The sequence below is a fragment of the Carlito syrichta genome, unplaced genomic scaffold, assembly GCF_000164805.1.
Source record: "Carlito syrichta isolate Samal-C Ts95f unplaced genomic scaffold, Tarsius_syrichta-2.0.1 Scaffold316421, whole genome shotgun sequence".
Taxonomy (NCBI): domain Eukaryota; kingdom Metazoa; phylum Chordata; class Mammalia; order Primates; family Tarsiidae; genus Carlito; species Carlito syrichta.
In genome coordinates this window covers 84508-111453 of record NW_007260517.1, presented here as the reverse complement: position 1 = coordinate 111453, position 26946 = coordinate 84508, and the positions used below count along the sequence as shown (strand labels likewise).

The 26946-nt window shown below is 42.7% G+C and overlaps 1 protein-coding gene across 1 annotated transcript in view; it reads left to right on the top strand.

Annotated features, from left to right (window-relative positions):
- Positions 1-17641: 17641 nt before the first annotated feature.
- The window catches only part of IGF2R (insulin like growth factor 2 receptor), a gene marked incomplete at its 3' end in the record, with an annotated part of 92307 nt that continues 83002 nt past the window's right edge, over positions 17642-26946 (top strand). The window contains exons 1-2 of the mRNA XM_008074381.1: positions 17642-17664; positions 18472-18611. Of these exons, the coding sequence (XP_008072572.1) occupies positions 17642-17664; positions 18472-18611 (163 nt within the window). The remainder of the gene's footprint in view (positions 17665-18471; positions 18612-26946) is intronic.

Sequence of the window (26946 nt, the reverse complement as noted above, 5' to 3'; positions counted from 1 at the left end):
GCCGGGCATGGTAGTGCGTGCCTGTAATTCTGGCTACTTGGAAGGCTGAGGCGGAAGGATCGCCTGAGCCCAGCAGGTCGAGGCTGTGGTGGCTGGGGAGCGACCACTGCACTCCAGTCTGGGCGACAGAGTGAGACTCCAACTCAAAAAAAAAAAAAAAAAAAAAGACATTAAATATGTGAATACACAAATCTCTACCCTTCCATTAGGTGTTAACTAGATCCTTAATGAGTAAGGTTTTAACAGTGTGTGCTGGCTAGATTTAGGTAGTTAAATACTTTAAAATTTACACAGGACAAGTTTTTCCCAAATTGTTTGGGTATAAATGCTGGAAAGTTTTTATTATATTGAAGACAAGACAGTAATGAAGCCAGCTGGGAGTTGAGGTTGGCTTATTAATGACTCTAAGGAGATTTTTTCCCCTGCAATTTTTCCAAAGGAGCAATGCTTACATGCCTAATTTGGGCCACATGTTAAACCTGGATCACATCCACTTGTGTGTTGTATGCACTTCTTTCAACAATAAGTGTGTGTAGGAGCCCAAGATTGTTAATAACGGTTATATTAGGCCTCATACACTAATGTGAAGGACAGCATCCTGATAGATTCTCAGGAAAAGAATATTGGATTAGGCTTTATATCTTTTATTAACGTTTTACAGAGAGGGAGTTTTGAAAGATAGGGTTGAAGAAAATAATTTAGACGTTCTCTCTGGTTTGATCTTGGCATATAGACTATTGTCTTGGGCAGAGAGAATTCAACAGAGTTGTGGGACTGAGTCTAGTGACAGAGAGTAGTGCCCAAATTAGGCACTTTGCAGGTGCTGTTTTATCCTTTTGCTTCTTTAGATTGTCCTAGCCACAGAGATCTCTTGGTGAAGCTGAAGCTGGCTCATGGATGATGTATGAGGAGGTAGAAGTGGCTGTTTGACTTTATGGGATCTGCCCAACTGTAATCCAAAGTGTTAGTACCATTTTGCATTCCCATCAACAGTGTGTGAGTGTTCCAGCTGTTCTACATCCTTGTCAATACCTGGTCTTGCCAGTATTAAATGTAGCCATTCCAGTGGGTTTGTGATGATATCTCAGTGCAGTTTCAGTTTTTACCTTCCTCCTGTCTCATGATGTTGAGTAAGAAAAGGACATCTTTTCTTGTATCTGTTGGAATGCCCAGTGATGTTGAACATCATCAAGTGCTTAGTGGCCATTTGGTTATTTTTTGTAGTGTCTTTGTAAAATCACATGTTTCCTTCCCTACCCCTTAACGTTTTTTGGGGGGTGAGGGCAGGGCAAATCTTCTCCTTCCAAATCTACACATGTCTAAGAAATAACTTGTACCCAGACATGAGGAACTCTTAAAGTGCATAACTCTTAAAGTTCCTCATGTCCGGGTACAAGTTATTTCTTAGACATGTGTAATATGTACTTTGAATTTTTTTTCAGTCTTTGCCTTGCCTTTTCATTTTCTTGTGATATCCCTGAAGAACAGATAATTCTTTTAAATTCGGTGGTTTCCAACTTACCCATTAAAAAAAAAATGGTTTATGCAAAATCACCCCCCGATCGAGAACCACTAGTCTACCCCAAAGTCACAAAGAGTTTCTTTTATGTTTACTTCTAGAAGTTTTATGTTTTAATTTCTATGTTTAATCTTATGATAAATTTTTAAAATTTTTTATGTATGATATTGCTTCAGGAAGACTCTCAAATCATGTTTTTCTTCTTCCCTCACACCACTACAATAATCAGCACAGAAGACGTCTGTGATTGAAGGTGTGGAGGTTTTTCCCACACACCAAGCAGCGGACGCCAGCTGGGTTCCCTCCAATTCCATCCTAACACTGTCTACCTGGCAGTAGTGTCAGATCTCCAAGACTGCCCTCACTTCGGACACCAGTTGCATGTCTGGGCCTCAGGGAACTTTTGAATGATTGGTTCCCATGACTCCCTCTTTGGGTTCAATTAATATGCTAGAGCAACTCACAGAACTCAGGGAAACACTACTACATTTACTGGCTTATTACAAAAGGATATTACAAAGGATCTAGATGAAGAGATGTGTAGGTGGTATGGAGGAAGAGGCACAGAGCCCCTGTGCCCTGAGTTCAGTGGTCCGGAAGTTCATCCCTGAGTTCAGTACTCTGGAAACTCATCTTGGGTATTTATGACAGCTTGGCGAGGTCAGCATTTCTCCCCTCAGGGTATAGGGAGGGAGGATCTTAAGACCCAGAATCAGAAAGGGAGTGGGGAATTAGAGTCCTACCTTGGGGCAGGTAAAAGGAGGGCAGGAGAAAGTGGGAGAGATTCTATGTCCTGAGACCTGCCCCTGAGGCCTGCTGTTCTAACAAGATTATCACCAGAGCTATGGTAGTTACTAGCCAGGAGCCAGAGGAAAACCTGTGTGTATGTGTTTGTACATGCGTATGCATAACAACACCACAGATGTGAAGGATGAAAGCTTATTTTTTTCCATGAATATATCTAGTTCTACTTACTAAGTTTATGTAACATGCTTACAGTTGTGTTATTAAGTGAGTTGGGCTACACTTTGCTGTTCTGTTCTTGACTGACTTTGTTATCTAAAATATGTCTGCTTTGTGGAAGGAACTAGTCAGCTTTTAGCATTTTTGTATGTGGCAGAACAGTTTTCGTATAAGATGGACATTTTCTGTTCCTTAAATTTTGGTAGAACTCACCAGTACAACTCTCTGGCCCTGGTGCCTTTGGGGAGCTGGAGTATAATGGGGAGAAGCTTTGATTATGGTTTCAGCTTTATCTATTTTGTTCAGATTTTCTGCTTTTTCTTGATCCAGTTTTGGTACCCTCTATTTTCCTAGAAAATAGTCATTTTAATTATGTATTCCAATATAAATATGTGGCATGCTACTCTTGTATTTTTGATACTCTGTTTCTGTAGGCAAATTTTTAAAATTCCTGATTTTTTTACTTGTCTACTTTCCCCCTTAATTTGCTAAAGCTTTATTTGACTTTTTTTTAGTCTCTTCAAAGCAACTAGTGTTTTGTTTTGTTCAGCTTTTCTGCCATCAATTATTTTCAGTTTTATTAATTTTGGCTCCCTGTTGGTAACTTCTCCCTTACTTTTCTGTTTCTAGTTTGAATTGAATGTTTAGATCTTTTCTTTGAAATCATTTTGCATATTTAAGTGTATTTAAAACCTCCTGGGCCCCTAGTACCATCCCTCTCTTAAAGGTTCTGATACATGGTTTTTTTCAACTTTCAATTCTATATCTTTTTGTACTCAGAAGTTCTATCTGTTTCAACTTCCTGGACCCACTAAATTTTTAGACTTTTTTTTTTAGAGAAATGGACTTTTGGGTTTTTAATTTTTTCCCATTGTGGCCAGTAAGTGAGGCGGAATGTATTGACATTTCTCTTGTGGCCTAACACCTAGTCAAGTTGGGAGGGTACTGCATGTTTGGAAAAATGTTCTCTGTTTAGACCCGAGTTACTCATTGCACTGTTCAGCCTTTTTTCTTCCTATTTTTTGTTCTACTTGATTTGTCTGTTGCTTTTGTTCTCTGTATCTGGCCATCACTTTGGACAGGGCTGTATGTAGAAGAATGTCTTTTTCCTGTCTCTCAGCTTTCTGATTCTCCCGGCATTCGTGTGCTCTTCAACTGCTCTCTTGTCTTTTGTTTCAGTAAAATCTCCGGTTGAGCATAGTCAAGGCTGTCTGTCCTACTGCACTTTCATCATTCCTCTGAAGATTTTTTCTTTTTTTGAGTTGGAGTCTCACTCTGTCGCCCAGGCTGGAATGCAGTGGCATGCTCATGGCCACTGCAGCCTCGACCTGGTGGGCTTAGGTGATCCTTCTGCCTCAGCCTTCCAAGTAGCTGAAACCACAGGCACGCGCCACCACCCCTGGCTAATTTTTTGATTTATTATAGAGATGAGGTCTCACCAAGTTGCCCAGGCTGGTCTTAAACCCATGGGCTCAGGCAGTCCTCTTACCTCAGCCTCCCAAATTGCTGGGATTATAGGTGTGAACCACTGTGCCTGGCCTGAAGTATTTTAAAGTTCTGCCTGGGTTTCTCTGTTAGCTCTCTGTTGGGACCCAGTGTATTTGGTGTGAGTTTGTTGCCTGGTTTTCTTGGTGCTGGTGCCCTGCCCGTAACTACCGGTTCTTGATCGTGCTCCATGCTCTAAAGCTCCATCCGGCCATTTGTGACCTCTGTGTGTGCAGCTGCACAGGGTAGGGCTGGGAGCAGTTGTTAGAACCTGGCTATACTTGTTTTTGGGGAGACTGGGGGATGAACAGGGTGTGGTCTGGTCTTCGAGTCTGAGGTCCTTTCTACCCTTAAGTATCACCCCCAAGCACTGGTCCTGCCAGGAGACAGCTGCTAAGCCTCTATTGATTGCTGTTGGCAGTGTGTGGCCTGAGACAGGAGATGGGGACTATTGAGTTGGCTGCATCAGTCCACTTTTCTCTGGATCTCATTTTCCTCCTCAAGAGAGGTGGGAGTTCATTTTGGAAGTCACTGTCCTGGTTTTGAATCCAGACTCCTCCCTTCATAGGCAAGTTCCAGACCTTCTGAGGTCTTGCTTTCCTGGTGTGTCCAATCAGGGTTTGGGCGAGGTGTGGGAATTGGAATACTTCGGAATGCCTGGTGCTTCCCTGGTGGCCATCAGTGCTGTGGTAGTTGTTGCTTTATCTGTAAGCTGGTGATGCTGCGTTAGACCAGTGATCTATTTTCTAGCCTCTTACTTGGCATCCCAGTGTTCTCCATGATCAGTATCTTAGGGTTTCTGCCTCAGCCAGAGAGCATTTCTTCTTCACCTATTTCATACACTGGCACTCCATATAAGATTTCTTCTGAGGAAGAAAGGTTGCCGCTGTTTAAAACCATTTTAAAACCACTGGAGTACATGAGTCTCCAGGTCCATTTTGCATCCCAAGTTCTGAAGTATGTAGCTTTCAGGATTCCTTCTCAAATCAGATTTCCTTGAACAACGAGGAGCTTGATGGGAGGTGCGGGGTCTGGGTGGGTGCCAGGGGCCATACGTTGGGGTGGGTCCTCATCCTTTCCTGCTCCACCCTCCTTGCTGTGGTGGCTTCCTCGGAGGCTGGGAGCCAGAGAGTTGCAGCAGTTGCGCCATCCAGGGCAAGAAGAGAGCCTCCTCGTTTATCTCTTGCAGGCAGCAGGAAGTCCCAGTGACTTCTGCACAGGTGTCAGAGTCAGGGAGCTCCTGCCCTCACTTAGACCTTCTCAGGCTGCCTAGGAGGTTGGTGGAACAGGAGCTGGGTCCCAGGGTGTCTGTTGTAGGTAGGAATAGGGAAGGAGAATGCAGGCCAGTGGGATGGATGTGAAAGTACTTTGCAAACTCCACCTTACTGTCCAACTTAAAACAAACCCAACTGCTTCTGGCCAGGGTTTTGAGATGCCCAGTGTAAAAGTCCTGTGCCTATTTTTGTCTTTGTGTCAGCTAGTGCAGAGGGGCACGTTCCTGTGAATCCTTCAGAGGGAAGGGAATCCCAGGCCCTCTAGCTCCTCTGAGCAGGAAACGTGCCCTAGGAGTCAGCTGGAGACCTTTGGTGAGACTGTGCTTTTTCCTTTTGTTTAGATCCCCTGAGGACAGCCATTGTTCAGTAAACACTTGGAGGGCAAGTTCTCAGGAGGAGGGAGCAGATTCCTACAAGTATTATCCTTCATAGCAGAAAGTTGTAGGAGATGAGAAAGACGGTGGAAGATTTATTTAGGAGGGACGTGTAACAGTGAAAACTGGCCTTTGCAATTTCGGTTGCCTGTTGGTGGTGGCCTCCGGGGGCTGTTCAGGAGATGTCTTTTCAATCAGAGCTGTCAGTGTTGCTCATACCCGCCTGTGTGCTGTACTGAAGTGTGCCCACCTGGCTCTGAGAGTTCATGTAGGAGCAGGCTGACCACTGGAACTTGTGTGTGAAATTAATTTGGTACCATCTGCAAGACGATCTTCATTCCACGTCAGTTATACATTTAAAAACAGTTGTTTTGTACTTAAATCAAACAGAAAAACACTCAACAATCGCTCCTCCCCGCCCCTAGAATGCCAAGCCACCAGAATAGAAGTGCTAAGGAAGTAGGTTTCCTAGAAGTGAGAAGGGTGCGATTCCAGTGAGTCACCCTCATGGTTCCCCTGAGGCTCCCTCCCTCCACCTGGTGTCTGCTCTAGGAGCGTCAGTTGGCAAAGTGAAAGGCCAACACATCTGTCTTTTTAAAGTTGACCCTTTAGGGAAGGCGGTGTGAGTTCATTGCTTGGTGGACCTTGACTGCTTGACACATTGAGGGAGAGAAGGGGAACTGGCAGGCTGGGTAGGGTGGTGGGGCCCTACGGGAGGGGCTGTTTTAACATAGAGTTCACTGTCACCTTGTCTTCCTGTAAGATGCCAGAAGTGAGAGGGGGACCATGTACCTAGGCTGAGGGACCCTCATGTTAGATGCCCCGGCAGGGAACATGCCTTATGAGTTTGAGAAACTCAAGGGACCAGTGTGGCTGGCTGTGCCTGAGCCCTGGCGGAATGGAGGAAGGGGCTTGGAGAGATGGCAGAGGGCTCCCTGGGTGCCAGGTCCCAGAGGCTGTGGGACTTTTTCTCTTACCCCAGAAGCCCAGAGCCCTTGAGGTTTTCAGGAGGTTGATGGGAATGATGAAGTTCTGATTGCCTCAGTGACGGGCTGCAGTTAGTAGACAGCTGCTTTTTCTCAAGTTGCCTTTAAGCTAGTGGCGTTTTTTTAGCGTGGAGGTAGCGTATGCTCTGGAGCAAGACAGGCCTGTTTCAAACACTGGCTTGGCCACCTTGTGGATTGGTGACTAGAGGCAAGGTCAGCGACCTCAATAGGCTGTCAAAGGGAGGATGGGCAGCGCTGACCTTGAGTGTTGGCTAAGATTGAGTGAGACTTCTTAGATGATGGCGTGTGAGTGCCAGGCATGTCCTTGCTCAGAGGTGTGTCCTTTGTGCTTGGATTAGGGGACACAATGCTGTTCCCCTCATGAATGCATAAAGGTGAGATCTGACTCTCAAGGAACATGCTGTGTGTGTTTTTCCTTTTCCCCAGCTGGGTGGTAGGTTTTGCTGATCTGTATGTGCTGATCCAGCATTTGACCCCAGTATCTTCAAAGGAGGACTTTTCTTCTGTGCCCACCTAATTAGCCTTTGTGAAGAGCTAGCACCTGATGGTGACCTCATTAGCTTCATGGACCAGCCAACTGGCTCACAAGTTAGAAAGGCTGCCCTTCCTTGTACTTAGGGCATTCCAGAGGGCTCTGAGTCTGGGAGGGTTTTCTGGGACATTGGTGACAGGGCAGGGTTTGTGTTCTGTGCCGTGGGCTGGATTAACTCTAAAGGCAGATAAACTTAGGCATCCATAAAGTGAAGAAGGAAGTTAGCCTGTGTCCAGCTCTTCTTTATACATGTGAGGAACAAAGTATGAGGATGTCCAGACAATGACTCTGACTTTTAAACAGTTGCCACAGAACAGGGTGTAGGGTTGAAATACTGGCCTGCATCCTGTACCAAGGATAGCAGAGGGAGGCCAGGCCATGTTGTTTTGGTACTTTGTGTCGTGGGCAGCACTTTCCAACTTGCCTCTAGTCACCAATCCACAATGCCCTGCCTTGCCTTGCAGTGAAGCCTCACCAGCAACATTGTGTCCTGTCTTCCCCTGCTTCAGATGTTTCAGACTCATCAGGGCTCTGTTCTGGGTGCTCCTAGTGACTACATGACCCAGAGTTGGGGCAGGCCCAGAGTTGCTGGCCTGTCATGAGAAGGCAGCTGATCTCATGTCCGCCGCACCTCAGCCTCCCTGACCTTCTGTGTAGAAGCCCAGCCCCATCAGCTCCATGGAGAGGGCTGGGAACAAGAGTCTACCCGCTCTCCCCTCCCCATTTTTTCGCCAGTTTCATGTGACACTGCTTTGGGAGGCCCCAAGCCAACTTAGCCATTTTTTTGTAAAGTTAATTTTTAAGCAGTCGGAATCTTTCTGTCGACCCAAATGAAAGCCTTAGATCATACTCTCTCTCAAAAGCTCTGTGTTCTTGGTCTCGTTTTTTTCCCCCTCACAGTGACCTTGTAGTTAGCTCAGTTTTGAAGATGAGGAAGTTGGGTTGGGAGAGATTGTGTGTCTCACACAGCCTGTCGGTCAGCACACTGGGACAGGATCCGCCGAGGGTTGTTCCTGGCATCTTGCCGGGGGAAGCTCACCTCCCTCTGTGTTCCCAATACTTCTGTTAAACTCACTCAGGAGGCTGGCTTTAAAAGCATTGTTGAGCCCCCGTTGCCTGCCCTGGTACCTTCAGCTCTGAGGCTGACTTAGATGGCATGTTTGACTTAAGGCTTTCAGCCAGATCCTTCTCTATCTAGCCGGCTTCCTTCCAGACCCTGCATAACTATCAGGCAAAACCAAAGACTGATGGCTGGCACTTCCATGCTCCTCTTTATTATTTATTTTTTTTTTGCAGGCCCTGCATCTTTATCCACAGCTTTGTGGCTTTGTTAGAATAGGAAGTGAAGTACTTCCTGTATAAGCTCTGGCCACGCTGTGTCAAACTCATGTGTTCCCCTGGCCTTCAGATCAGGGCTCGGAGTCATCATGCCAAATCAGATTGTTTCTCTTAGTGTCAGTAGCAGAAGTTGTTGACAACAGTGGTTATATTCTGCTTCTGACATTTTGTTGCAAATGTCCATGGTGGGAACCCTGCCTCCTTCCTCACTCTTCTTCTCTAACCCCCCCCCCTTCTTAGTTTAGGAGACTGGTCGGTTTTTCTGAAGGTTAGTGGGCTGGATGTGTGAGCTGAGACAGTGTCTCGTAAGGGGCAGCGTTGAACCAAATGATTTCTTGAATATTCTGTTAGAGGACTTAGATGCACGCCAAAAGAAGGAAAATCTTTTTTGGATGTTTGGGTTGGAAAGACTTCACATTCCCTTTGTCTCTAAAAGTGTTAGATTTGTTGCTTGCTGTAGATTCAGAAAAACATCTCTCTAGTTAGTGACTGTGTGCTGTATCTTTTATGTGAATTTAGCTTGTATATCACCAACTTTTTTTTTTTTTTAAAAGAAACCAAATTACAGATTCATACAAGCTTACTAATTTTATTGCTGGTTTCATTGTACCTCTGTCCTGCTTTATATGCTGATAATTGTAGGCCAGTAATAAAATGTTTAATAGCTACATGACCGTTACCGTAACTCCAAGACTCTCAGGGAGGGAGGGAGGGAACTAAAATGTATTTCAGGAGTGTGGACATGTAGCAATACATGAGAAAGAGACAGAAGGATAGTTCATGGAGATGTTTTGTGTTGGAGGGAATGACCTAGTTTTCTAAGATTTTTTTTTTTCTGTGAGAGATTGGGCATACCATTTTGACCATAGAATTTTACACACTTTATTTTAGATGATAGCTATTTTAAAAATAAAAGAACTCCACATTACATCTTGCCAGTTATTACAGTTTTGTAGGCAATGATGACATTTGTGAAAGCTTTGAGAGGTGTCACATTGAGATACCAATGTCAGATAGTTTCAAAATATTGTACAGCTGTGTCCTTATGACTTCTTTAGAATTTTTTCTTGGGCAGACATTTAGAACTCAGTCCATCGAAGTGGCTGTGCATTTCTCCTTATTAAGCTTTCTGCACTCTAGGCAGTGCTGTTGGCTGGTTAGATTTGCCTCTTCGTTGCTGCCCCTTAGTTGGTTTAATCTTGACCAAGATGGCTTTGAAATGTGGCGCTACCTGGAGCAGTATTAGGAAAGGAGAAACACCTTCCTGTCTCCGGGTTGGCTGACAGTCTGTTACTTGTGTGCTTCCTTCTAATTGGTAATCTGCCAACACCTTTCAGGATATTATGAAATTTAAACCAAATGAGGTTAAAATGGAGCCTCTGTGCTACTGAACAGACATGGACTGACTGCAGTTCTCCAAGATAGTTTCAGCAGAAGCAGTGAGATTATAGGCAGGAGTGAAATAGTAAGGGAGGGATCCAGACTGTGTGCTTAGTTTATATGGTTAAATTAATTGCCCATGTCTATGGGCACAGGATATGCTTCAACCACAGAATTCACTTTAAAATCAGAGATCTTGGCTGGGTGTGGTGGTGCACATGTACAATCGCAGCACTTTGGGAGGCCAAGGTGAGAGGATTGCCTGAGCCTATGGGTTCAAAACCAGCCTGGGGAATTTGGCAAGATCTCATCTCTACAATATATTAAAAAATTAGCCAAGTGGGGTGGCGTGTGCCTATAGTTCCAGCTACTTGGAAGGATGAGATGGAAGCATCACCTGAGCCCAGCAGGTCAAGGCTGTGGTGGCCATGAGCATGCCACTGCACTCCAGCCTGGGTGATAGAGTGAGACTCCAACTCAAAAACAAAACAAAACAAAACAGAGATCTTCTAAAGCCCTTTGTCTTGTTTGTGACATCTGCTCTCCATTTCCTGTTGGACCTGATGGTTTGATGGTAGGATGTATCTGAGCTACGTGACTCTTACTCTTGGACTCTCTGCTGAGCTAAGTAGTCAGTTTAAAAGAGACTGGGAGTCTGAGATGAGGAAGATGTCTGAGATGAGGAAGATGAAGTAGATTTGTTCCTTCTTAGTGAGTTCACAACTAGCTGGGATACAAATAGTGAGGCTGATGTAGCCAGTGGGAATAGATATTATTTCCATGGAAACCAGTTGGGTGTGGAAAGAGAGGTTGTGGCAGGCGATGCCCATGTGTTTGGCAATTCAAATTGTGCAAAAGGGAAAGCGGAACTGGATGGCTGGAGTATAGAGTAGCAGAAGTTTACAACTTGGGGAAGAACTTGAGCTGGGAAAAGCATATGATCTCTTGATCAGCCTGACATGGTGCAGTGTGAATCCTCAAGCAGTTTCTTAGAGGCCACCCTCAGATTGGTTCAACGACTCAAATTCACTTTTAACGTCCAAGTAGTTATCTGTGAGAATCAGGACATTAAAAATGAGAAGGGAATTTCTACAAATACTGCCATGCACGGCATCATGACTCTTGGGTCAATGACAGATTGCAGAAATGATGGTGGTCCCATAAGATGATGGGGCTGAAGAGTTTTGATCACTTGGTGATATCGTAGCCATTGTACTACCGTAGTTGTAATGCTGTAGCACAACACATTACTCATATGTTTGTGGTGATGCTGGTGTAAAGAAACCTCCTGTGTTGCTAGTCGTGTAAAAGTGCAGTGATGTCCTGGGTCTTCACTCTCACTCCCAACTCACTCTCTGACTCACCCAGAGCAACTTCCAGTCTGGAGGCACAATTCATGGTAAGTGCCCTATACACGTGTAACTTTAAAAAAAAAAAACCTTCATAGTGTATTTTTACTGTATCTTTTCTATGTTTAGATACACAAATACTTACTGTTTATTACAGTTGCCTGCAGTATTCAGTAGTCACATGTGTGCAGATGTGTAGTCTAGGAACCATAGGCTGTACCCTCTATTCTAGGTGTTTAGTGGGGTAGACCTTCTAGGTTTGTGCAAGTACATGCTGTGATGCTCACATGACAAAATAGCCTAATGACTAATATCTCATAATGTTTCTCCATCACTAAGTAGTGAGTGATGTACACGAGTCCCCGTAGTACCCTCAATCCACAGTTTCGCTTTCTGTGGTTTCAGTTACCTGTGATCACCCATGGTTGGAAAATATTACGATATTTTGAGAGAGATACCACATTCACGTAATTTTTATTACAGTTATATTGTTATAGTTGTTCTGTTTTTATTAGAACAATTATAACAAGAATTTATTATTGTGCTTAATTAATTAATTAATTTTTTGAGTTGGAGTCTCACTCTGTCACCCAGATTGGAGTGCAGTGGCCGCTCCCAGCCACTGCAGCCTCGACCTGCTGGGCGCCGGCGATCCTTCTGCCTCAGGCTTCCAATTAGCTGGAACTACAGGCGCGCGCTACCACGTCCAGCTAATTTTTGATTTTATTGTAGAGATGAGGTCTCACCAAGTTGCCCAGGCGGGTCTTGAACCCGTGGGCTCAGGCAATCCACTCACCTCAGCCTCCCAAAGTGCTGGGATTACAGGCTGAGCCACCGAACCCGGCTGTGCTAAATTTATAAATCAAATTTTATCAGAGGTAAGTATATATAGGAAAAACATGTTATCTATAGGGTTTGGTAATATTCTCAGAAACAACCTTTCATATTTTTTTGTTGTGTCTTTTCTATGTTTTGATACACAAATACTTATTGTTTAGGCATCCACTGGGGGTCTTGGGCTGTAACTGGGGGAATACTGTGTCCCTTATGACAAGGAGCTGTAAAAGGATGACTTTACTTTTTCTGTAAATTAGCATTTTGTTGAATCAAATTGTACTGTAGATGGTTGGCAGCGTAGTATAATAGGAACTTGGAAATCTCCGTGCCATATAGAAACTGTCGTTTTAATGGCATTTATTGTGACAAGATTTAAACTCTAAAGTTTTGTGAAATGTTTTGTTAGCTTCCATGTTGTAATTGAAACTAAATATTTTCTGAACAGTTAAAAACATTTCTTTAAGCAGAAAATGAGGCAGCTTACCTTAGTGGTTAAGCACTTGCCCTTGGGTCTCAGACCGACTTGGGTTTATTCCTGGCTTTGTGTGTGATGTTGGGCAAGGTCTTGATCTTTCTAAGTCTTGGGGTCTTTGGCTCCAGAGCTGAGGAGCTTGGGAGGGTTGGCTGATGCCGTCAGATGCTGGGGCAGATTCAGCTCAGGTGTGAGCCCTGTGGGTGCATTGTGCTGTGATCCATTCTTAGTCCTCTGGCAGGTTTCCTTCTTAAACCTTCAGCAAATATTAATTTTGCATCTGTCAGTTGTTGCTCTGGAAGGGAGGGCATTACTGTTCCAGAGTGATGGTGTAACTGGGGATAACAGACACCTCAGAAAATGCTACCACTGCGTTGTATGAAGTACCGTCCAGCTGGTGCCGGAGCTGTTGAATCAGCAGGGGAGCATGCTGGTCTGGGGGAGTTACTGGGGCTTGTGTGTGTCTACAATTATCAGGGTTGTTTTGGGAGTTTTTTTTTTTTTGAGTTGGAGTCTCACTCTGTCACCCAGACTGGAGTGCAGTGGCCGCTCCCGGCCACCACAGCCTCGACCTGCTGGGCTCCAGCGATCCTTCCACCTCAGTCTTCCAAGTAGCCAGAATTACAGGCATGCGCTACCACGCCTGGCTGATTTTTGATTTATTGTAGAGATGAGGTCTCGCTGCCCAGGCGGGTCTCGAACCCGCGGGCTCAGGGAATCCACTCACCTCAGCCTCCCAAAGGCGCGGGATTATAGGCTGAGCCACCGAGCCCGGCAAGGGAGTTTTTTTTTAAAAAGGCATGGGTTCTCGTTCTGTTGTCCAGGCTGGAGTGCAGTGGCATGATCACAGCTCACTGCAACCTCGAACTTCCTCAGTCTCCTTAGTAGCTGAGGCTATACATGTGAGCCACTATTCCTGGCTGAATTTGGATTTTTGAGAGTAGGAGAGAGATCATCAACTAAACATGCTTTACACTCTGAAAAATGAGGTAGAACAGCAAGGATTTTGCTTGCTCTTGCTTGTTCTTGGTTCAAAACCAAGGTTCTTGCACGGATAGTTTTGTATCCGGAAGAGCAATTCTAACCGAAATTAGCTGCCCCCTTTGAGGGTATTGCCTGGATTGTGCATGGTTGGGAGTGTGGGTGGGATTCTGGGTGATGCCTCTGGTTGACAAGCTGCTTCCCCAGGCCTCTGCTGTTCTCCTTGCCCCATCTTCTTGTGTCCCGCTGGCTTCCTAGAAGACTGACACAGGAGTGCTAAGAGTTTCAAGAAAATGCCCACTGGGTTTCTTGCCTATCCTGCTCGGAAGCTCCTTGCAATGGCAGATATATTTGAAACGTTCTTTGGTGTGTGCTTTTAGCGAAGACTGCCTTTCCACACAGCTTGCAGGTGTTTTCTTCCAGAGGCTGTTTCCTGCTAAAATTTAAGCTCTTAATATTGCAACTTAGTTTCCTCTTTGGTTTAATATGATGATTCATTTTTTTCTGTCTGCTTTTTTCTTAAATCTTTACTTGTGTAAGTTCAAATGACTTAGTCTAGAATGTAGGCTTTTTTTGGGGATCTCAGCTGAATGGTCTCACTTGCCTGGCTGTTAAATGAGCCGTACTGTTGGGGAATAGTTTCCTAATTTTGACTGTATGAACTAACTTGCTTCAGGTAGAGAATTTTTTAGTTAACAGACTTTCAGACAACAGTCTATTATTCCTCAAGGATATCATTACATTTTATTTAGCCTGTGATACTTTTATGGCTTCTGAAACCATTCGCAGATTTTATAATATGATGAACTTTAGCATCAGTTTAATTTTAAGAATGATTTTAGCCTAGGCAATTCTTGTGACTTGGCCTTTAATCTGGAAATTTAGACTCATTTAGTTTCAAACTTGTATTTTCTTAAAAATTGCTATCAGATATTTATATGACTTGCAAGTTTATTATGAAATAGTCTTTAGGAAAAACTTACCACTAGTGAAAGCATATTTAGAAGATAATTTAACCAGAGTGCATACCAGAGTACATAATAGTTTTTGGAATATGCTTCATGAGTTTTTAGAGAGATTTTTCTCCACTGAATGATGGTCCCTGAGTTCCTAATGATACTAGACAGTAGGCACATTAGTTTGTTTTAAGGCAGGCATAATGTCCATTGGAATCAGAATTCAGAATGCTTCAAGTGCTGGCAGCTTGCACATGCCTTGGTAGTATTGTTTAGAAGCCTGCTGTGACCTCCCCTTCATTATGGAGTGATATGACTAGAGCTCTAAGATGTCCGTGCCTTTGCCCAAGTGCTGCCTATGGGTTTGGAGTGGCATTGAAGGTTTTGCAAAATTGGAGGAGGGCTGCCCCATGCTAAGTGGTTAAATCAACCCCCTGAAAAAAGTTAGTGTTCAGGTACCTTATACTCAACCCACTTACATTTGGATAAATCTTGACCAAAAAAACATGATATGCAAGTAGGGAATAGAATTGAATGGTGGAACATTTTTCTTTCTAGAAACCCTGATTTCCAGATACTCAGACAATATCCCTTGTTTTACTTTTTCATCTCTTTTCTGCTTCCCAAACACATACTCTTTACATTTACATTTGGTAAATATCACTTTTGCAAAAGCAGTAGTGGTTATCTGTTTTTAAGAAAAGTGTAGTATTTTAGGTCTTACGTGGATCTCTTTACATTGATTTCTGCCAGCTGACTCATTTGCAATGCCGCCTTCATGCACCGCTATCATATTCGTGGGATTGTGAAATAATTTCATGATGTCACTGCCACCGTCTTATGTTTGCTTGCTGGTGATCCTGGAAGAGCTTCGTCAGGGCTCCTGAAAAAGAGCATTGTTCCTGAATTAACCCAAATTAATAGTAGAAAAGTTTTACTCTTACTCTGCAAATAAAAACACGAGCTTACAATTTTAAGGACGGTTCATAGTGTCTTGAGTGGCCTTCCTTTGCTTCAATTATAACATCACCACCACTGCCCCTATCCCACAGGGTCCCTGTATGGCTGGTCCTCCATCTCCTTGACCTCACCTGCTCTGCTTCTGCCCTGCTTCTCTGCCCCCTGCATGTGCCAGGTCCACTCCCACCTAAGGACCTTGCAGTCTGTCTGGTCTGTCTGCTTAGAATATGCTTGCTGCCACATTTCTCCCAGGGTTGTTCCTCTTTGTCATTCACATCTCAGGGCACATGCCATCTTAGAAGACTTCTCAGTTTGCAGTAACTACTCAGTCATTTCCTGTCACATTATGCTGTTTTGTTTTCATCAGAGCATGTGTTCGTAGGGGGGGCTTATCCTGTGTATTTGTCTGCTTATTTACCTTCTGTTCCCCTCCCTGGAATATATGCTTCAAGAGGGCAGGGACTCTGTTCTTTTTTTTTGAGTTGGAGTCTCACTCTGTCACCCAGACTGGAGTACAGTGGCCGCTCCCGGCCACCGCAGCCTCGACCTGCTGGGCTCCGGTGATTCTTCCGCCTCAGCCTTCCGAGTAGCCGGAATTACAGGCACACACTACCACGCCTGGCTGATTTTTGATTTATTGTAGAGATGAGGTCTCGCCAAGTTGCCCAGCGGTTCTCGAACCCGCGGGCTCAGGCAATCCACTCACCTCAGCCTCCCAAAGGCGCGGGATTACAGGCTGAGCCACCGAGCCCGGCTGACTCTGTTCTTTTCATTGCCTGCTCCCCTGTGCCTCCTACAGTAAGTACACTTAGGAAATTCCTGGGAAACAAATGGATGGAGGTTCATGGAGAGCAAGGGAAAGAAGTCTTTCCTGATGGCTTTCTCTGTGCCTGGAAATACCTGGGTTATGTTCTGTTCCTTAGTCAACCTGACTCTTTAAGAGCTGACATGGTCCTGATAAAGAAGCCAAGCTCAGTAGTTAGTAACACCCAAGGCTGTCACAAGCACACCAGCCTGTTTTTCAGGTTTGTGGCAGTATCATGACCAGCACACCAGCCTGTTTTTCAGGTTTATGGCAGTATCATGACCATCTGAAATTCGAGGCCACTCTGCTCGCCTGTATGTGCTTGCCTCCTTTAGCTTCTTGGCAGGTGGACCCCCAGACCTACATTTAGGGGAGAGCTTGGCACCTTGTCTGCCATTGACCCCTGCAGGGCTGTTGTGGCTCCTTCCTGGCTGAAAATAGTTCTGGTTGGGTGGGGGGGGATGTTGCTTGCTGGTTTTGTGCTGAGTAATGACTTGATGCCCAGTGGACTGGAGCTTGGGGAGGTGGTTCTAATAGCGGGAGTGCTTTGTATGGGGAGGTGGTTCTGGTCGGGGAGTGCTCTGTGTCGTTAGGGGTATTATGTTAGGTGGTTAAGCTCTGTCAGTTATACAGACATGAGTGGTCTTACTCTAGGCCTCCACAATTCCTGCACAGACCTAGTGTAACCAATTCGGATTGAACTTATCTTCTTTCCTTTCAGCAGTACTGATGAATTAAAGTTAATAAGTTATCTTTGTAAGGAACTTTTTAGTCACTCTCTTCCATTTCTAGTCTTGCTGAGGAAATGATCCCCATTTACAAAATTGACAAAACATTCTCCCAAGGAAGAGTAAAGAATTAAGACTGACTGTTTTGACAGAACTGGCAAACCAACTATTTTGTCCTAACTATAGGGATTGATTCATTAGCAATTAATTACTCATTATCTACTTTGCCTGACATTGAGTTTTAGGACTCGGTATAGTGAATCAACCTAAAGTAAATTTTGTTAGGTCACAAGATCCCAGTGGAGCCTCCAAAATGTTAGGTCAGACCTGCCGGGGGTGGTCTGCAATCTGGTGCTGCACAGACGATACAAAGAATTGAGCAGAAGTTAGATTGGAAAATATAGTTTATTTAGAAAGTAAATTAGAAAGAAACAGAGAGAGGGAGGGAAGGAGGAAGGGAGAGGGAAGAGAGAGGGAGGGGAGAGGAGATTCACTTCCTCAAGGTAGTGGAGGGGACCAAAGCTAGGAAACATGGTGGCCATAGCTCAAAGAGCCAAGGGGACACACCTGAGTTTAACAAAGCAATGCTGAATGACTGCTTGAAGTTGAATGATTTTAAACCTTCCTTTTGATGGGGGTAGGTCATTAAGGTGACTCAGTGGTGGCCTGTTCCACGTCATGATGAGGGAGACAGGTAAGCACAGGTACTGACGTTAAGCAGACAGATGGGTGGACCAGTTACATGGCTGTTGCCATGTTGATAGGGTCTGTGTCATGAAGGTCACGAATGGCTGATTAGGTTAACGCATTTACAAAGCAAGCTGGGGAAGGGGTTGTAATACACTTATCAATAGCTACCTCTGGGTAGCCGGTTCTGTCCTTGGCTAGTGACTAGAGGGTAAATTAAAGTGAACTGCTAGAAAAACATGACAGATCTAGGCAATGTTAAAATGGCTGCTCATTGGGTATACTGACTCCATCTTATGTTCTTTCAGATTTCAAATCAGATAGTTGATTCATTGTACAACTTTTTCTTGTCAGTTCAGATCTGAACTGTAGCTGTAAAAGGTAAAACCAGAAATAGAACTGTCTTTCATGCCATAACTAGTATTTTTATTCAGTAAAATAAAGAGTTAAAAATCCTTTGGCTTTTTTCAGCATGTTGGTGTGATTGGAAGGGTTATTGCTATTTTATATTCACCATAATTCTTGAGCAGTTATTTATCTGAATTGATATTCTTAAATTAATGGTAGGATTTTTATATTTTGATGATCATTGAGTCTTGAGGTTGCTTCAGAGCGGACTTAACCAGAGTGAGGTGGTATTTACTGGTTTCTGCCCTGGTTTCTTTGCAACTTAACATACTTGTGTTTTTAGTATTTGTGACCAATTAAAGAATGTCTTTTAGTTCATGGCATTTTAAAGCTAATGTGGTTTGAATGTAATACTAGAAAGAAGTTTAATAATTGGCAATTAATGACAGTGACAAGTTATTTTTCTTCCTTTCCAGTTACACATGGGAAGCTGTTGATACCAAAAATAATGTACTTTATAAAATCAATGTCTGTGGAAATGTGAATATTGCCCAGTGTGGGTCATCAAGTGCTGTTTGTATGTTCGACTTGAAGACAAGCAGCTATCATTCAGTGGGTAAGTAAAACTACCTTTATATTATTGAATGGGCAATATGACTCCTCAATTTTGCAAATATGACTTTATGTGTATAGCTATATGTATATATTTATATACATCATTATATATATTTATAATACATATTTTATAATAGTTAAAAATACGAATTTGAATGTCCAATATGAACTAAAGTTAAGTTACTTCCGTGTAGTGGCTACTGTGTAGTTAATTGTGAGAATTCTGTAGATGTGTATCTGATATAGAAAGATGTTTTCTAGGCAGCTCTTCCTTCTCTCCCTCATTTTATTAAACCCTGTGTCTCCTCCCCATTTCCTTCGTGCGCAGCTCCCTACTTCCTTGTCCCTTCCAGCTTTCTTCTGTGGGGGTCTGATTCTCAGGCAGGGCATCTTCACAGTCAGAGATGGTCACTGGCCTTGTTAGGCTTATATTAAAAATTAAATAGTCCCGAGGACTGGTAATCTCAGAGAAAAAAGTACAGGCCTTTCTTTCCTAGGGTTCATTTCATGTCCCCCACATATGACCCTTTTGGGTCAGGATCCCTTTCCTTTGGTGAGGAAGATGAGTCCGAGGGGATTGACAGCCCTCCTGGGTTCTATGGAGTAGGTGGGATAAGAGAATATGCCCAAAGGAGAAGGATGCAAGACAGACAGAAAAGCAGTGTGTGTCACCCTTGGCTTTGGAAACATGGATGTCTCTGGCGATTTTTTTTTTTTTTGAGTTGGGGTCTCATTCTGTTACCCAGGCTGGAATGCAGTGTCACGATTATAGCTCACTGCAGCCTCCACTTCCTCCCGCCTCAGCCTCCTGAGGGACTGGGACTATAGGCATGAGCCAGTGTGCCCGGCTAATTTTTTTATTTTTTTGTACAGATGAGGTCTTGCTATGTTACCTAGACAGTTTTCAGGCTCCTAGACTCAAGGGATCCTCCTGCCTCGGCCTCCCAAAGTGCTGGGATTACAGGTGTGAGCCACTGCATCTAGCTGTAGTTTTATTTTTATACATATATTTTGTATATTTAGGGGATGTAAGTGCAGTTTTGTTTCATGGATATATCGCATAGTAACTTCTCATTCTTCATCACCCTCCCACCTTTCTGAGTCTCCGATGTCTGTTATTCTATTCTCTCTGTGTTCATGTCTTCACATTATTTAACTCCCATTCACAATTGAGGACATGTGGTATTTGGCTTTCTGTTTTTGAGTTATTTCACTGAGGATAATGGGGTCTCTAATTCCATGCATGTTTCTGCTAATGACATGATTTCATTCTGTTTTTTGGCTCAATTGTATTCCGTGGTATATGCATGCCACATCATCTTTATCCAGTCCTCTGCTGATGGACCCTTAGGTTGATTCCATATCTTTGCTTTAGTGTGAATAGCATGGTGATAAGCATACAAGTACAGGTATCTTTTTGATATAATGATTTCTTTTCCTTTGGATAGATACTCAGTAATGGAATTGCTGCATCAAATGGTAGTTCTGTTATTAGTTCTTTGAGAAATCTCAATACTGTTTTCTGTAGAGGTTGTATATTCACACTCCTATCAGTGGTTTATAAGTGTTCCCTTTTTTCTTCATCTTTGCCAACATCTGTTGTTTTTTGATTTTTTAATAATTACCATTCTGATTGGTATATGGTGGCTCATTGTGGTTTTAATTTGCATTTTTCTGATGATTAGTGATGTTGGCCATTTTTTCATATGCTTGTTGGCCATTTGTATGTCTTCTTTTGAAAAATGTCTGCTTATGTCACCCAGGCTGGAGTGCAGTGGCACACTCACAGCCACCACTGTCTTAACCTTCTGGACTCAGGTGACCCTTCTGCCTCAGCCTACCAGGTAGCAGGGAACTACAGATGCAAGCCACCACGTCTGGCTAATTTTTTTTTTTTTTTAGAGACTAGGTCTTGCCATGTTGCTCAGGTTGGTTTCGAACCCCTGGGCTCAGGTAATCCTCTTGCCTCTGCCTCCCAAAGTGCTGGGATTACAGGCATGAGTTACCACACCTGGTCCACCCACTTTTTTTTTTTGAGTTGGAGTCTCACTCTGTCGCCCAGACTGGAGTGCAGTGGCTGCTCCCGCCACCGCAGCCTTCACCTGCTGTGCTCCGGTGATCCTTCCACCTCAGCCTTCCAGGTAGCCGGAATTACAGGCATGTGCTACCACGCCTGGCTGATTTTTTGACTTATTGTAGAGATGAGGTCTCGCTGCCCAGGCGGGTCTCGAACCTGCGGGCTCAGGCAATCCACTCATCTCAGCCTCCCAAAGGCGCGGGATTACAGGCTGAGCCACCGAGCCCGGCTCACCACTTTTTAATAAGGTTATTTGTTTATTTCTTGTTGAGTTCCTTGTAGATTCTGAATATTAGTCCTTGGTCAGATGTGTGGTTTAAAGATATCTTCTCCCATTCTGTAGGTTGTCTGTGCACTCTGTTGATTATTTCTCTTGTATAGAAGTTTTTTAGGTTAATTAAGTCTCGTTAGTCTATTTTTGGTTTTGTTGCATTTGCTTTTGAGATCTTAGTCATAAACTCTTTGCCTAGGCCAGTGACCAGGAAAGTATTTCCTAGGTTTTCTTCTATAGTTTTTAGTTTCACGTCTTTTTTTTTTTTTTTGAGTTGGAGTCTCACTCTGTCGCCCAGACTGGAGTGCAGTGGCTGCTTCCCGCCACTGTAGCCTCGACCTGCTGGGCTCCGGCGATCCTTCCACCTCAGCCTTCCAAGTAGCCGGAATTACAGGCATGTACTACTACGCCTGGCTGGTTTTTTTGATTTATTGTAAAGATGAGGTCTTGCTGCCCAGGCGGGTCTCGAACCCGTGGGCTCAGGCAATCCACTCACCTCAGCCTCCCAAAGGGCGTGGGATTACAGGCTGAGCCACCAAGCCCGACTTAGTTTCAAGTCTTACATTTAAATCTCTAATCTATTTTAATTTTTGTATATGGTGAAAGATGAGTCTATGACTAACCAGTTTTCCCAGCACCATTTCTTAAATAAGGTATCCTGTGTTTTTGTTGACTGTTGATGGTCAGTTGGTTGTAGTTATGTAGATTTATTTCCGGGTTCCCTATTCTGTTCCACTGATCTGGGTATCTATTTTTATACCAGTACCTTCTGTTTTGGTTACTATAGCTTTGTAGTTTAATTTGAAGTCATCTAATGTGATGTCTCCAGCATTGTTCTTTTTGCTTAGGATTGCTTTGGCTATTAAGGCTCTTTTTAAAAATTCATATGACTTTTAGGATTTTCTTTTTTCCAATTCTGTGAAAAATGACATTGGTGTTTTGATAGGAATTGTATTAACTCTGTAGATTGCTTTGGGCAGTGTGGGCATTTTAACGATATTGATACTTGCAATCCATAAGAATGGGATGTTTTCCCTTTTTTTGTGTGTTACCGAATTTCTTTCATTAGTATTTTGTAGTTTTCCTTATGGAGATCTTTTACTTCCTTGGTTAAATGTATTCCTAGGTATTTTATTTTTCTGTAGCTATTGTAAAAGGTGATTGAGTTCATGATTGCTTCTCAGCTTTATTACTATTGTATAGAAATGCTACTGATTTTTGTATGTTGATTTTGTATCCTGACACTTTCATGAATTCATTTATCAAATCTGGGAGTCTTTTGGAGGAGGCTTTAGGGTTTTCTAGGCGTGAGATTATATCATCGGCAAACACAGATCATTTGACTTCCTGTTTTCTGATGTGGATGCCTCTTATTTCTTGTCTGATTGTTCTGGCTCAGACTTCCTGTTTTATGTTGAATAGGAGTGGTGAAAGTGAACGTCCTTGTCATGTTCCAGTTCTTATATGCTTTTAACTTTTCCCCGTTTAGTATAATGTTGACTGTGGGTTTGTCATATATGACTTTTATTATTTCAAGGTATGTTCCTTCTATGCTTAATTTGTTGAGGGTTTTTTATTTTATTTAAGAATGGAGACAAGGGTCTCACTGCATTATCTGGACTGATCTTGAATTCTGGGCTCAAGTGATTCCCCCCAACGTGGTGGGATTACAGGTGTGAGCCACCGTGCCTGCCCTGTTGAGGGTTTTTTTTAAATCATGAAAGGGATGTTGAATTTTATCAAGAGCTTTTTCTGAGATGATCATGTTTCTGTTTTAAATTCTGCTTATGTGGTGAATCACATTTATTGATTTGTATATATTGAGCCATCCTTGCATCTCTGAACTAAAAGCCACTTGATAGTGGTATATTATCTTTTTGCTATGCTGTTGGAATCAGTTTGCTAGTATTTTGTTGAGGATTTTTGCATGTATGTTCACTAGGGATATTGGTCTTAAGTGTTCTTTTTTGTTGTGTCCTTGCCTGGCTTTGGTATCAGGGTGATACTGGCTTCGTAGAATAAGGAAGGATTTCATCCTTTTCAGTTTTTTGGAACAATTTCAGTAGGATTTGTGCCAGTTTTTCTTTGTATGTCTGGTACAATTTGACTGAGAATCCATATGGTTCTGAGTTCTTTTTGTTGAGAGCTTTTTTTGTTTGTTATTATTACTGATTCAGTTTTCACTGCTCATGATTGGTCTGTTCAGGATTTCTATTTCTTCCTAGTTCACTCTTGAGAGATTGTATGTTTCTAGGAATTTATCTGTTTCCTCTAGGTTTTCTGGTTTGTGAACACAGAGATGTTTATAGTAGTCTCTGATGATCTTTTGTATTTCTTTGTTATCAGTTGTAATGTCTCTTTTTATTTCTGGTTATGCTTATTTGAATCTTTCTTCTTCTTTTCTTTGTTTTTTATTTTTGAGTTGTTGTCTCACTCTGTTGCCCAAGCTGGAGTGCAGTGGCATGATCATAGCTTACTGCAGCTTTGACCTCCTGGATTCAGGCGATCCTTCTGCCTCATCTTCCTGAGTAGCTGGAACTACCACCACATCTGGCTAATTTTTTTGATTTTTTTTTTTTGTAGAGATGGGATCTTGCTATGTTGCCTAAGCTGATCTTAAACTCCTTAGTGGCTATGATCATGCCACTGCACTCCAGCTTACACAACAGAGTGCTCAAGTGATCCTTTTGCCTCAGCCTCCCCAAGTGCTGGGATTACAGGCATGAGCCACGCTTCTGGCATCATCGTCTTTTCTTAACCCGGCTAGCAGTGTATCTGTTTTGTTTATCTTTTCAATGAACCAGCTTTTTGTTTTGTTAATCTTTTTCTTTTGGTCTTGATTTTATTTAGTTCTGCTCTGAACTTTTTAATTTCTTTTCTTCTGCTAGCTTTCCGTTTGGTTTGCGCTTGCTTTTCTAGTTCCTTGGGGGTTATTTGTGATCTTCCTGTCCTTTTGATGTAGACATTTAATGCTATAAACTTCCCTGATTTTGCTGGATCCCTGAGGTTTTGGTATGTTGTGTCTTTATTTTCATTCGTTTCAAAAAAATTTTAAATTTGCATCTTAATTTTGTCATTGACCCAAATATCATTCGAGAGAAAGTTGCTTAATTTCCATGTATTTGTATACTTTGGAGAGTCTCTCTTGGAATTGATTTCCAGTTTTATTCCATTGTGGTCCAGGGAGATACTTGATATGATTTATGTTTTAAAAAAATTATTGAGACTTGTTTTGTTGCCTAACATATGGTCTATCTTGGAAAATGTTCGGTGTGCTGATGAGAAAAAATGTATTTTCTGTTGTTGTTGGGTAGAATATTCTGTAAATGGTATGTCCATTTGGTCTACAGTTCAATTTAAGTCCAGTGTTTCTTTGTTGATTTTTCTGTCTCAGTACTGTCGGTGGGATATTGAAGTCCCCCACTATTGCTGTCTTATCCCTTTTCTTGGGTCTAGTACTACTTGTTTTAGGAATTTGGGTGCTTCTGTGTTGGGTGCATACATTTAGGATTGTTTTATCTTCTTGTGGAATTGATCCCTTTATCATTATATATGACTTTCTTTGCCTTTGTAAAAAAAAACTGCTAGTGATTTAATGTCTGTTTTATCTGATATATGCATAGCTACTTCTACCTACTTTTGGTTTCCATTTTGTAGAATTTTTTTTTTTCATCTCTTTACCTTGAGCCTGTCAGTGTCTTTATCAGTTAGGTGGGTTTCTTGTAAGCTGCATATAGTTGAACATTTTTTTTCCCTTTAAATCCATTCCACTAATCTGTATCTTTTAAGTGGAGCATTTAATCCATTTATATTCAAGGTTAATATTGATACATTGATACGTGGGATTTTATTTCTATCATAATATTGCTACCTAGTTGCTTTGTAGTCAATTGTGTAATTGTTTTATAAGATCTGTGAGTTTTATACTTTAGTATATTTTTATGATGGTATTGATCTTTCATTTGCATGTTTAGAACACCTTTGAGCGTTTCTTGAAGGGACAGTCTAGTGGTCACAAATTCCTTTAGCGTTTGCTTGTCTGGGAGAGACTTTTAATTCTTTAATTCTCCTTCATTTATGGGTCCAGAACTTGTGTTTGACAATTTTTTTCTTTAAGAAGTCTGAAAACAAGACTCCTATCTCTTCTTGCTTGTAAAGTTTCTGCTGAGAAGACCGCTGTTAGTCTGATGGGACTTTTATTGGTGATTTGACTTTCCGCTTGTGGATTTTAGGATTTTTTTCCCCTCACATTGATTTTAGATGTTCTGACTATATGTTGCAGTGTATCTTCCTGGAGTTCTCTGAGCCTTACATCTAGATGTCTAAATCTCTAGCAAGACTAAGGAAGTTTTCCTCAAACAAGTTTTCCATACTTTAAAGTTTTTCTTCTACCTCAGAAATACCTATGACTCGCGTGTTTGGTTATGTTACATAATCCTATACTTCTTGAAGGCTTTGTTCATTTTTAAAAATTCTTTATTTTTGTCTGACTGGGTTAATTTGAAATACCTGTCTTTAGAAATACCTCTGAGATTCTTTCTTCTTCTTGGTCTAGACTGTTGTTAAAGCTTTCAACTGTATTTTATCATTCCTTTAATGAATATTTTTCATTTCCAGAAGTTCTGTTTTCTTTTTAGTATCCTATCTCTTTAGTACATTTTTCATTCATATTCTGAATTTTCTGATTTGTGTTGGTTTTCAACTTTCTCTTGGATCTCACTTAGCTTCTTTTAAAAAATCAGTATTTTTAATTCTTTATATGGTATTTCAAAGATTTCATTTTTGTTAGGTCTACTGCTGGAAAGTTACTGTGGTCATTTGGGAGGTGTAACAGTCTGTTTTTCCATGCTTCTAGAATTCCAGAATTATTTCTCTGATTCCTTATCATCTGGTTAAGCTATCTCTTTTTATTTTTGCATTTACTTCTTTTGATTGGATTTTTTCCCTTGAGGGTGTGATTATAACGCATGTTGTGTGTGATTGTTTAGCTCTGTTTCTTGATGCTTTCAGTGGCGAAGACTCTAGGAGTTCCTTGGCTATAGAGCATCTTTGTGTAGGAGCTTTCTCAAATATTGGTTGTGTAGGAGCGATGTGCTGGGTGTGTGAACAGGCTCACTGCCTCCTGTGGGGCCAGGATGGCAGAGGCCTCAGTTTTATTTTGTTCCCCTGCTCCGTGCACTTGTGTCAGCAGAGCAACCTTCAAGCCAGTAGGTGACGCTTACAGGTAGGGACTGACTGTGGTAGAAGCTGATGGTATGATGAGTATATGCCTACTCTCAACAGAGAGAAGCTTCTGTTACCTCAGGCAGGTGGTCTGTGGAATTCACAATGGTCTGAGGTCCCTACTCAGTTCCTGAGGGGTAACAAAGCCATGTGGAGCTGAACCACCAATCCTGCCCTCAAATACCCCATTGGCAGGCACAGGCACTATCCCTGAGTGGGATGGTGGGGGAAGTTTCTGGTGAAATGTAATGAAGTGTCTGTGTAGGGGAAGGGACCGCCCCAGCTTTACCACCTGGGCAGGCAGGAATGTGATCTACCTCCCTGTCACACCCCTGCCCCAGTGCTTGGGACACTCAGGTTGGACAGATATTGCTGTGTATTTTCAGGTTGAAGTGTAGCTGAGCACTGTGAAAGATGCCTGTCCCACAGCTGAGTTGTCTTCTGTACGGAAGCTCTTCTTGGCCCAAAACACACATCTTTGCAGCATTCCTGCTCTGCACTGCAGGAATGCTATTGCTCTGTTTGGAGATAGGAAGGTGCCCCTGCCTTTTGTGTAAGCCCAAGGCCTACTGGGCACACAGCCAGTCGGGGACACAGCTGCCCCTAATAGCCCTGGAATGGCAGTCCTCTGATATGTCCACACCAACCTTCTGCGAGAGCAACCTATGCTGTGCCTACAGCAGTGGGTAGAGATTGGGGGAAGGAGTCCCATTCTGTATGTCTGTGCTCAAACATTGACGCTGCCTGGCCTCCAGGGTGGAATCA